Raw genomic sequence first — 12906 nt, forward strand, 5'->3', positions numbered from 1 at the left:
CACTTCACACTATACATTACACGCTATACACTTCACACTTCACACTATACATTACACACTACACACTTCACACTATACATTACACACTTCACATTACACACTATACATTACACACTTCACGCTACACATTACACACTACACGCTACACACTACACACTTCACATTACACACTACACATTACACACTTCACGCTACACATTACACATTACACACTTCACGCTACACACTTCACACTATACATTACACACTACACACTTCACATGTCACATTACACACTACACATTACACACTACACACTTCACATGTCACATTACACACTACACACTTCACATGTCACATTACACACTACACATTACACACTACACATTACACACTACACACTTCACATGTCACATTACACACTACACATTACACACTACACACTTCACATGTCACATTACACACTACACATTACACACTACACACTTCACATGTCACATTACACACTACACATTACACACTACACACTTCACGCTACACATTACACACTACACATTACACACTACACACTTCACGCTACACATTACACACTACACGCTACACACTACACGCTACACATTACACGTTACACATTACACACTTCACGCTACACACTACACATTTCACACTTCGCACTACACACTTCACACTGCACACTGCACACTACCCTAAGGCAGCAGGACAGAAACGGCCTCTGCAGAAACCACCAAATCACAGCTGTAAATATCTTCACTTTCAGTTTGTAGTTACGTCTGGCAACCCTGATCCTAACACTTCCAAATCTGTGTGTTAGATATTAACACATCTGCTGTGTGTGTGTGTGTGTGTGTGTGTGTGTGTGTGTGTGTGGGCGGTTTCTCGTCCCTTGGTTCCACACATCTAGAGCAGGCTGTCATTGACGTGTCCTTGAGACACAGCGTTCCACTTTCCTGTCCGCGAGAGCAGCTGCTGAGTGTGTGTGTGAGTGTGTGTGAGTGTAAAGAGCTGCTCTAATTTCTAATACCCAGAGTCCTTTGCATCGGACATCAGCATGTTTTCTCCTCCTGCTGCTTTGTCGCCACCGTTTGTTGTCATAGTTACGTCGTCATGGTTACGAGCAGCATCCGTCGGTGGCCTCGTGTTGCTACGGGAGCGGAGAGAAGACAATTCGGCCGTACCTGAGTGGATGATGATGATGATGATGATGATGATGTTACAGTGATGACATGCGACTCCGTGCTGTGCATGACTGTGTGTGTGCGTGCGTGGGGGGGGATTCAATGCATCGTGGGAGTTGAAGAATTCCTCAGGAATATACACAATCTCACTCTTTAACATACACTAATGCGCACACACACTAATGCAAAGGAACACACACTTTGCACACACCCACACCGAGACGCTGTAACACACACTTCACAATCAAAACATCGTGTACTTGACCGTACATCACACTGTCTTACACACACACACACACACACACACTCTTAACATGCTGTAGCACACACCATCACACACATCAACGCAAATACACACTCACACACTCTAACACACACTTATTATTCTGTTTCAGCTCAGTGAAGGTTTTAATAGTTCTCCTCGAGTTCTCCTCGAGTTCTCCTCGAGTTCTCCTCGAGTTCTCCTCGTCGTTTCGTGTGTTTTTGTGCATTTCTGTCTTTTACTTTTCAGTAAATTTCGCACTTTTTCCATTTGAACTTTTGCAGAATTTGCAGCTGAACTTATTATTGGGACGTTTACCTCAAATTTATTACCTTCCTTTCAGTGTATTCATTCACACACACACACACACACACACACACTGTTGTATAAACTATGCAAGCTAAATGTGAGTTATATAATCTGCTATAAAGTGAAAGTTATATGATTAATTGCTAGTGATGTTAGTCTCGCCGCTCCTGTACGAGACGTCACACGCTGAACACGTCTCTGAGATAAAGGTCATTTTTGTCCAAACCATTGCTTTATTGTTTCTCTCTCCTCTCTCTCTGTGTGTGTGTGTGTCTGTGTGTGTGTTACAGTAACTGCCCGTTCCCGCTGGCGGCAGGTTTGGCCCGTGGTACGGCTGACAGCGTTCTACAGAGCGATCTCTCCAGCTGTCACCTCACCAAGACCACCGAGGACGGCACAGAGACCGAAACCATTCCTCGTAGGTGTTTGCTGTTTAAACAACACCGATGTGGTACCATCACGGCGTGTCCCCCAAAACCTGTTACTGAAACCGAACATCTTTAACTTCACCTCTCTACTGTTTAACGCCGCAGAATATTTCTAGTGTTGCTAAAGTCATTTCGTTTGGGCCTGTTCGAGCACCTCCTATTTCCACTCTTCTCTGGTTTTATTATAATAATCATAATAGTAATAATAATAATAATCATAATAATATGGTATTTTAACCAAATGTGAGTAAACGGCGCTGAACAATCGTTAGAGTTGGTCTGAATCAAACTGAATCAGATTCCGATCAAATGTGAATTCCGATCAAATCGATTCCGACTTGTAAAAAGCGTTCACGTCCTAGTAGGACTCGTAATTACAACGTGTAAACTAGGAGTTTTCTGAGCCTTGTACCACCTGACCGCTGCGGCGTCGTGCGGAAACGCTCAAAATGGCAGCGGCTTCAGCAGTAAAATGTAGTTAAGTAGTTATCTCGTAATAATTCTGTGTAATTGACTATTATTAACGTCTTAATAATGCAAGATTAACCTGAAGATAAACGAAAGACGTACAGTACAGTTTAATGCAGCTGGCACAGACGTGGAGTTGTTGTTTAGGCCTGCGTTATTAATAAACATGTTATTGTTACCTGATGCACTTTCTGTGTCCTTCAGTATGTAGCAATAGAATAAAACTGTGATTTCATGTTGTAAATATCTATTTTGCAGCATCATCTCACAGCGATTGAGTTTGGCCTATAGAAACGCGTCGTTCCGGGGCCGAGGACATGACAACGGGGACAACGGCTCGGGGTAGAACGTCCGGGTCGTCATTTAGTAATTACAGTAATTCTGACATGGCGTGAACGCAGCGTGATTCAGTGTTACAGCAGGACGCATCGTCACCGCACAGCTCCACGGTGCTCTGTGTGACCCTGAGAGCAGGTTACAGTCTGTGTGGAGTTCTCCCTGTGTCTGTGTGGGTTACTTCCGGGTTCTCCGGTTTCCTCCCACCTCCCAAAAACATGCTGGAAGGTGGCCTGGCTAAGATCAATTAGCCCAAGGAGTGCGAGTGTGTGTGTGAGAATGAGAGAGTGAGTGTGAGAGTGTGTGTGTGTGTGTGAGAATGAGAGTGTGTGTGAGAGTGTGTGTGAGAGTGTGTGTGAGAGTGTGTGTGAGAGTGTGTGTGAGAGTGTGTGTGAGAGTGAGTGTGAGAATGAGAGTGTGTGAGAATGAGAGTGTGTGAGAATGAGAGTGTGTGAGAGAGTGAGTGTGAGAGAGTGTGTGAGTGTGAGAGTGTGTGTGTGAGAGTGAGTGTGAGAGTGAGTCTCGCGATGGACCGGTGTCCCGTTCAGGGTGTATTCCCACCTCACACCACGGCCCTGACCAGGATATACTGCTTACCGATGATGAATCAGATTAAAATCAGATGAATCATGAATCAAACTGAATCATTCACAGTGTTTAACATGCATCGTCCTTTTCCCTGAGAGCTGTAAAAATAATAATAATAATAAATCACAAGCTTTCATCCCCTCCTACAGCAAAAGCGGTAAATATGTCTCGCTGTAAAGTGCATCCGAGTCCCTGTGAGAGCGCCGCTCCTGTTCCACATCGGCTTTGACATTTCTGGGTATTTCCAAGGACACCCGTGACCCAAAAGCCGAGGATTTTAGGTCTTGGAGAGGCTCAAACAGGGAGCGACTCTTCCGTCCTGCTGCCTCCGCACTGCGATCGACTGGTGTTCGGCACGAATGTAGGCCACTCTGCACAATTTAAACTCTCCTATTCGACTGCGGAATCAGGTCGCGTACTAACTTAACTCTGGCCTGAATTGCTTTCTTAACTTTCTATATTCGAATGGAAATGGCAGAGGAATTGGGAGCGGGGACGACTGAGAAGTGCTCCAGACAGACGAATTAGAGGAGAGATCAAACATCTGTGCAGATGTGTGAGTGTGTGTGATCTAACGTCTCTTTAATAAAGTTTACGGGCTTCACACCCGTCCATACCAGAGCCCGAGTTCAAATAAAGTCATCGGGAATGTTTCTGAAGCGTCGATGAGCAGCACACGGAAGCCAGATCCGGTTTGGTGGTGAAGTAGCGCTGAAGAAAACACGCAGGCGTGCGGAGACTTGCAGTTTTATGCCTCACAGTTTATCAGAAACAGTCGCAGCACTGAAACTTGACTGTTCAGTACTCGGTATAGTGGGAGTAGGATTGGAAACGGAATATTCTAGTCTTCCTCCTGCAGTAAAGACCGGTCTCAGGTCTACAGCCTCTTCACTGTCCTGATGTCAGCTAGCTTTTACAGCCAAGAGCTAGCTGTGATTTCTACATCGTGCAAATGTCCACAGAGCTCGCGTGATCGTACTCGGCAAACGTTCTCTCTAAAGACAGACCAGGATCCCGAGTAACCAGATTTATATCAAGGTCATGAGCAAGAGTGAAGGACCTGAGACCAGGACTAAGACCAACAAGCATTAAAGACTAGGACCAAGACCATAGCAAAGACCCTGAGCAGCACCGAGTAACCAAGGCATGAGGAACAAAACCCAGACCAGATGTTTGAGTCTTGAGACCATGACCATGTTTCTGAGTAATGGGAATCTGTGCAAGGCAACGACCACGACTAATATTTTGGGTAACGAGACCTGGATCCCAAGCACTGACACCAAGACTCGAGTTATCAGTGAATAATGAGAACTGACCTGATTAACAAAACTCTGACTAGAAAGACGTGTTTATGGCTTCAAGATCTAGACGTCATCTCTGTTAGCACTAAAGTCTGAGCAGTGTGTGTGTGTGTGTGTGTGTGTGCGCGCTGTTCTTAAAGTTGATGTACTGTTTTTGAGTTGATGTCCTGTTTATGTAGAACAGCTCTCTCTCTCTCTCTCTCTCTCTCTCTCTCTCTCTCTGTCCCCAATGTCTGTCACTAACCTGATTCACAAAGAGGCACACCTTATAGACTTCAGTGGAGGAATAATGGACGTACAGACAGACAGACAGAAAGAAAGACAGACAGACAGACGGCCGTCTGGCTCAGGGCGTCTGTTCCCCAGCGCAGACCTGACACGACACGTTAAATATAGATTGCGCCCACTAAACAAACGCACGTTACATAACCTGAAAGCACAAAAACCTGTTCAAAGTGCTCTGAAAAATTTCAGTGACATTTCTGATGAAAAAAAAAAGACCTAAAGGGTCGAAAACCTGCGTTATAGAATACAGAAATAAAAGAAATGGCACCCTCAGGATTACACGTGGCCTCGCTGAGTCGTGTCTAATACGTCCCCTTATTACACTGCGTTCTCGTTTATCTGCATCATGAGGACAATAAGATGAAGATCGAGACTCGGCCCTGGACTTTGAGTGAAGTCTCTCTGTCTCTCTGTCTCTCTCTCTCTCTAAAATAATTGAGCTCAAAACTGTGAGTGACGAGATCACGTCTGAGACTCTGAGTGACCAGAAGAACCTGAAGACTCTTATTACAGTGTGTGTGTGTGTGTGTGTGTAATATCTCTCTCTCTGTATCTGTCTCTCTTCGCAGATGTCCTCTTTTGCTCATGTCCTCAATTCTTACATTCGAGAGCACACACACACACACACGCTCACTCACTCACTCAGACTCTTTCTCTCTTCTTAGCCTTTCTGAATTTTTATAACCGTGCTGCGATCCTTCACAAGCCTGAAATGCGTCCTTAGATTTTGTAACACTAGAACTGGAACGTGTGTGTGTGTGTGTCCCTGTGCAGAGATCGAGGCGGTGAAATTGGCTCGTCTGGTCTTTAATAAGCTGTGTGAGACGTGCTGCATGTGGCTGAAGGTTTTCCCGCCGCGACGCCGCTCTCAGGCCTACTACGAGACCTCCATCCACGCCATCAAAAACATGCGGCGCAAGATGGAAGACCGGCACGTCATCATCCCCGACTTTAACACGCTCTTCAACCTGCAGGTATTCCCCCCACCCCCGCCCCCCCCCCCCCACACACACACACACACACACGCACATGCACACGACGATCAGAAAAGTCTGCACGCAACACTAAACCCAAGTATGACTTTGATTCCTGATCAGCTGATTTAGAAAACCAGGTCCTCAACAGTTTTGTGTGTCGTCACGCGGCGTTATAACCAAACGGGAACCTGCACAGGTGTCGCGTTCAGATCCTTCAATGTCATCACGTTTACCTGCACACGTGACGTTTTATTCATCACTCGTTACTGAATCAGCTCACCTGAACTGCGCATGCGTTAACAACACAATTAGACTGCCGTCCTCTCTATAACACAACCAGCACATTCACTAACAGCTACAACAGCCAGCAAGTTACCAGCGTATTGATGAAGTTGACGAAGTTATTGATGTAAACAGCTATCTAGTTTAAACAGGTCAGGCTAGAGGATTCACTGCTTCCTGTGAAACGTCTCGAATGGACAGTTCTCCAAACCCTGACGCGGAGTGTATTATCTCCTGATTAAAGCTGACTGTATTCAGCTTTAATAGCACTGAATTGAATCAATAAATTGTTTGTGTGTGTGTGTGTGTGTGTGTGTAAACGACTGGCTTGGTTTAGTGTTGCTGATAAATGAAGAGCTTTTACTGGAGCAAAAGAGCAGAAACACAGAAACGCTCTCTCTATCAGACGAAACACGAGCTGCAGCTGAAGAGAGAGCGCTCGATATTCATAACACACTACTGAGAGAGAGAGAGAGACGGAGACCGAGAGCAAGACAGTGAGAGGGTGAGAATGAGGATTCAAAAGGATTTTAAAGGTAGTTTAGAGGTAAGAGTCGAACATGTAGGTTATTAGAGAACAATTCACATCCAGAAAGGGGGTACAAACTTTTGAACTGATATCATTTTGATTGATCATTGTTTATTAATATCTTTCCAGTATTTTGTTATTCATGTTAATGAACGGGGGAGGGGGACCCGTTTTTATGTAAACGAGGCCGAAGGGTGTGTACGTGTTGGTTAAATATTGGTTGTGAGTGTTTGTGCACGTTGTTGGCACTCGCTGGTTCCTGAACGGTGAAGTGATTTATTCTCCCGCGCCACGTCTCTCTCTAAAGCCACATAATGACTCTTAATCTGCTCGTAATTAAACCTGATTTAAAGCCGAGAACACCGAAGCTTTATTTACCCTCATCACACTACTTCCGTTTCATTTAGTGTATTATAATACGAGAATGGGAAGTGTGTGTGTGTGTGTGTGTGTGTGTGTGGCCTCAGGTTTTGTGAGGATTAGAATGGTTTAAAGTGCGCTGAGTGCTGCAGATGAATTACACTTAAGGGTCGCAGTGTATTTAATCACCGTTACAGCAGCGTCTCTCTTCATTCACTGTTTAATTAAAAGCACAAACACTCAACTCCTTATCCAGTGACATCATCAAACCTCCAATCAAAGATAGATTTAGTGATGTACAGTGGGATAGAAGATTGACTAAACATGTTTGATGTCAGTGAAGAATTAAATGAACCGTTTTTTTAGGTGTGACAGAGGCCACGCCCCCTTTTACATAAAATTGATCCGGTGTAAAGACCACGCTCCCTTTCACTTGGACTGACATGTTGCAGAGACCACGCCCCCTTTCACTTGGACACACAAGGCATGGAGACTACGCCCCCTTTCACTTGGACTGATAAGGTGCAGAGACCACGCCCCCTTTCACTTGGACTGACAAGGTGCAGAGACCACGCCCCCTTTCACTTGGACTGACAAGGCACAGAGACCACGCCCCCTTCATTTGGACTGACAAGGCACAGAGACCACGCCCTCTTTCACTTGGACACACAAGGCTACTTTCTCAGATATCATTTAGAAACTAATACTTGTAATGAAAATTAGATCATAACCTTTCAAGTTTATAAACAGATTTGATTAAACATCGGAATGTTGTAATGGATTGCGGAGGCGGAGCCAAATATGTTTGTGTCTGCAGGATCAGGAGGAGCAGGCGTACTTCGCCGTGTTCGATGGTCACGGTGGCATCGACGCTGCAACCTACGCCGCAAATCACCTCCATGTCAACCTGGTGAAGCAGGAGATGTTCAGCCAGGACCCCGCAGAAGCTCTGTGCCGAGCCTTCAAACGCACCGACGAGCGCTTCGTACAGAAAGCGTCACGAGAGGTGTGTGTGTATGTGTGTGTGTACGTGTATGTGTGTGTGTATCCTCACACTAGATGAGATGTACACTGAAGATGTCCGTTATGGCCAGGGCTGAGGGACTGCTCAGACTTCTGGGATCCTGAGCTGAAACCTCTGTGGCCTGACTCATAAACTTGTTTATTTTTACTTATATATATATGTGTGTGTGTGTGTGTGTGTGTGTTAGAACCTGCGCTGTGGCACCACTGGGGTCGTGACCTTCCTGCGAGGCCGAACTCTGTATGTTGCCTGGCTTGGAGACTCACAGGTCATGCTGGTGAAAAAAGGACAAGCAGTGGAGCTGATGAAGCCCCACAAACCAGACCGAGAGGTAATGCACATGCACACACACACAGTATGGGGGTGTGTATGTGTGGGAGTGAGAGGTGTTCTTTACAGTAGCAGGTTAGACCTCAAGACTACTGAGCCATGAATGTCTAATATATTTCAACAGATTTGTCCTCCACGTTACACCACATACACACAAGCTGTACTTCTAGAGAAAGACCTTGTCTTTTAATCGCCTGATCCAACCCTCGAACCGTGATCCTCCCATTCAGATGCGACTTTCCTACCAGCTGAACCACCAGGAGATGCAGGATGCTGCTGTTATGAGTAACAACTAAAGTCAAATTCTGACGTGTGGGTGTGATGTGTCAGGATTCAGGATAAACTCTTTAACACCAGCGCACTGTGTGTCCCCTCATAGCTTTGTGGGAAAGCGCACACTTCTCAATCCTGAGGTCATTGGTTCAAATCCCTTGTTGTCCTTCATGACGATTTTTTAATGTGTTTATTATGAGTGGAGCGTCCATCGTACACGTCCCTGTGACGTCTGTGCTCTGATAGTGTAGTGACTTCTGGAAGTTTACGCTTGCAGGCACAACAAAACTTATATAAAAATTTCATAAAGCCCTCACCTCCTGGTGTTGACGTCACCGGTTCGAATCTGCTTTTGTTCTGTTTTCCTGAAACATGAGGACAGTTTCTGAAAAATGAATACACTAAAGGAAAGCCTTGCTCTCAGCAGAACCAGTGGCTCAGCAGGTACGTGTTTTGTGTGTGCATGTGTGTGTGTGTTTGTTTTGTGCTGAGACTCGGGGTTCTTCTGGTAGAGCAGAAACTGAGGGCTTGACCCTGCATGATGAAACACAGGCCTTACACTGTAATCAGAATCCAAATGACATCTTTTATTAATGTTTAGTATAGAAATAAGTAAATTAGTATATAGTGAAATAGTAAAATGTAATAGTGAAATATGGTGTGTTAAATAAAATATATAAAGATAGTAAATATGTAGTGTTAAACAGTTGAATATGATATATATGTAGGCAAAAGGAGTGAATATAAAAAGTATAATATGCATAGTAATATATATATATGTATGTGTGTGTGTATATATGCGTGTGTAAATATATATAAAATGCAATATAATATATAACAATATATAAAAATATCAAAAAGAATAATGTATAAAAAAGTAATATATAAAAAGAAAATAAATAATATATATTTTTAAAAATTATATATATCTTTTACTTTACATCACTGATACACTTGCACAACACAAAGTGTGCTTATAAAGCAAAACTCACCCGGACCAAGCCTCGAACCCTGAACATCACACCAAGGTAACAGTCCACTTATCCCCTGAGCCACCTGTGCCTTCAAATAACACCTTTTCTTGGAGATTCATCTTTTACTTTACATCACTACACCTTCTATACAACACAAAGTGTGCTTATAAAGCACTGTGACTGCAGTTAACACTTTCTCTTTTTTTTTTTGATTTGTCTTTTACTTTACATCAGCTATCCGCTACAAAGTGTGCTTAGAAAGCAAAACTCGCCTGAACCAAGCCTTGAACATCACAGTGAGCCACCTGTACCCCTAGACCTTAGTTGATTATTAGTTGCTTATAAAGGAGACACACCCAAGCGGGGTGTCGTACCATGAGCAGGTGGGGTGGAGTGTAGCTCTTACTTTACATCCTAGTTTAGCTCCACACATAACCATGTCCACCTGACCATCTAATCACCACCTTAAGAAGTTCTTGATCTACTAAGACAGGTGTTTGGCTGGAGATGAAACCTGCAGGAAGGTCGATCTCAAGGAAGACGGATGGTGACCACTGACCTATACACTATAAAGTGTGCTTAATAAGGAAAACTCAGCTGATCCAAGCCTTGAACTGTCATCATCACACCTGGACACCGAGCCTCCAGAGTCATCATCGCTTGTTTGTTTTTGGTTTTTTTGAGGGTTTATCTTTAACCTTACATCACCTACACTCTGTGATGTATGTATAAAGGTATAAACGGTCTGAGTTGAGCCTTGAACCATGGCTGTCGTGACCACACACACACACACCTCGACAGAACTGGGTGGATTTGTTTTCTGTTATTTTTGTCCATCAGGTTAGAAAAGTGTCTGCAGCAGATGGATATAATTTCATTTAAATTCCATTTAGTTACACGTTGGGGGGGGTTTTAGTGAGTTTTATCGGTATTCAGGAATATGGCAACTTTTCCTGTTACTGTCTGTGTACGTTTCCGGAGGTTTCTCCCCTGGAGTTATCTCCAGGTTCTCCGGTTCCCTCACACCACCAGAACATCCGTCCTGTGGCCTTGTGTGTGTGTGTGTGTGTGTGTGTGTGTGTGTTACAGTAATATAAATGTAGATATAATGTATATAATCTCTATCCGTCTGTAATATAGAGCATGATCATTATAAACACCTCCGTGTGATGGGGACTGCAGCGCTTTCAGGTCTCGGGACGTTTTGTTGATCTTCCAACTGACATTTGAAATGTTTTTATGATGTGTGCGTGTAGGATGAGAAGCGGAGGATCGAGGCGCTGGGTGGGTGTGTGATTTGGTTCGGGACGTGGCGAGTGAACGGCAGCTTGTCTGTGTCGAGAGCCATCGGTACGTAACAAACACTGCTCCACCTTTCTCCTTCATCAGTCATTATTACCGATAAATCACTGAACTGCTGTACACGCCCCTGGGAACGAGCCGTTACTATTAGAGCGAGCGCTTTAATATAATCCCGCTCTACTGTCAGAGCTGCTGTTCTAGAGAACTAATCACCACCTGACGGCCAATCACGATCCAGAACCCAGCAGTGCCGTGGGATTCAGGCACAATCTGGTTTTTAAAGCCTTTTTAATGAGGTGAAAATCAGAGAAATCTGTATTTATACGTTTCTAACGGTTTCCCAAATGAAATAACTAAACGGTTGCCAGGTCACTGCAGTGTTACAGGGCAGGTAATGAAATGTCATCTATAATTACAGCTTGTAAATGGTGTGTGACTGGAACCGACTCATTCGGAGGTTTTAATAGATTAGAACATTTGCTGGACTTCTTGTTCCTAGACCGTTCAGTCTCCGTCAAAGTTTTTCTTTGATTGGGGAACAGTCTGACCTTTAAACCAGTCGAATATATTAGTCTAAAATCTGATGTGTGTGTGTGTGTGTGTGTGTGTGTGTAGGAGACTCGGAGCACAAGCCGTACATCTGCGGCGACGCTGATCACGCGTTGTTTCCTCTGGATGGCACTGAGGATTACCTGATCCTGGCGTGTGATGGTTTTTACGACACAGTGTGCCCAGAGGAGGCGGTGCGCGTCGTCTCCGATCACCTGCAAGAGAATAACGGCGACACGGCCATGGTGGCGCACAAACTGGTGGCCTCGGCGCGCGACGCCGGCTCCAGCGACAACATCACTGTCATCGTGGTGTTCCTCAGGGACCCGCGAGCTCCACCCCCATCCGACGAGCAGCAGGAAGAAGAAGAGGTGGAACCTGATGAGGAAGTGGAAGAAGAAGAAGAAGAGGAGGAGGAGGCGATGCAGGGCGAGTTGGTGTGTCAGGATGGCGGAGGGGAGAACGGAGGAAAAGCGCGCAGCGGCTGGCCTCTACAGCAGTGCTCAGCTCCCGCTGACCTGGCCTACGAAGAGCGCACCGACTCCTTCACGGACAGGACGAGCCTGAGCACCACGGGGCCCGATCTCACGCTCACGGCTGGCGGCTGCTTCTGTCCCACTCCCAGTACGTCAGACCTGGGCCTAAGGGGGGGAGGAGGAGGAGGAGGGCGTCGGCTGTGTCCCAAACCTCAGGTCCCATCCTGCAGTGGACGCTGGGTGGAAGCGGCAGCTCTGTTCCCTCAGCAGGGACGAAGAAAGAGGAGGATGGACGAAGAGCTGGAGCGCAGGATGGAGGAAAAGTGGCGCATCCGAAAGAGGGCCGAGTGCCGCGGTATCCTGAGCTCCAGGCCTCGAGTACCTGAGCCACTGCGCCACACCGAGACCCGGCCCGGAGTCGCCCTTCCACGCTTAACACGCGAATACGCCATCTAAACCCCTTCCCTCACATAACCCCTTTATCACTCTCTCTCACACACACACACACACACCACATTCACATTAATGCCTAATACACACATTTTACACACACGCTACACCTTTCCCCTGACCTGGAGTTAGCCCGTACGTCAGACTGAGCCAAGACATAGATCTTTCTCTCTCACACACACTCACACACACACACACACACCCCCTGACCTGAGGGAGAAATTAGTT

At 45.5% G+C, this 12906-nt stretch overlaps 1 protein-coding gene across 1 annotated transcript in view; it reads left to right on the forward strand.

Moving 5' to 3' along the window:
• ppm1e (protein phosphatase, Mg2+/Mn2+ dependent, 1E) overlaps positions 1-12902 on the forward strand; it is a 37371-nt gene extending 24469 nt beyond the window's left edge. Inside the window, exons 3-8 of the mRNA XM_053645503.1 lie at positions 2037-2164; positions 5927-6126; positions 8118-8306; positions 8512-8655; positions 11158-11251; positions 11819-12902. Of these exons, the coding sequence (XP_053501478.1) occupies positions 2037-2164; positions 5927-6126; positions 8118-8306; positions 8512-8655; positions 11158-11251; positions 11819-12684 (1621 nt within the window). The 3' untranslated portion in view covers positions 12685-12902. The remainder of the gene's footprint in view (positions 1-2036; positions 2165-5926; positions 6127-8117; positions 8307-8511; positions 8656-11157; positions 11252-11818) is intronic.
• The last annotated feature ends 4 nt before the right edge of the window (positions 12903-12906 follow it).

The sequence above is a fragment of the Ictalurus furcatus genome, chromosome 16 (genome assembly GCF_023375685.1).
Source record: "Ictalurus furcatus strain D&B chromosome 16, Billie_1.0, whole genome shotgun sequence".
In the NCBI taxonomy this organism is placed as follows: domain Eukaryota; kingdom Metazoa; phylum Chordata; class Actinopteri; order Siluriformes; family Ictaluridae; genus Ictalurus; species Ictalurus furcatus.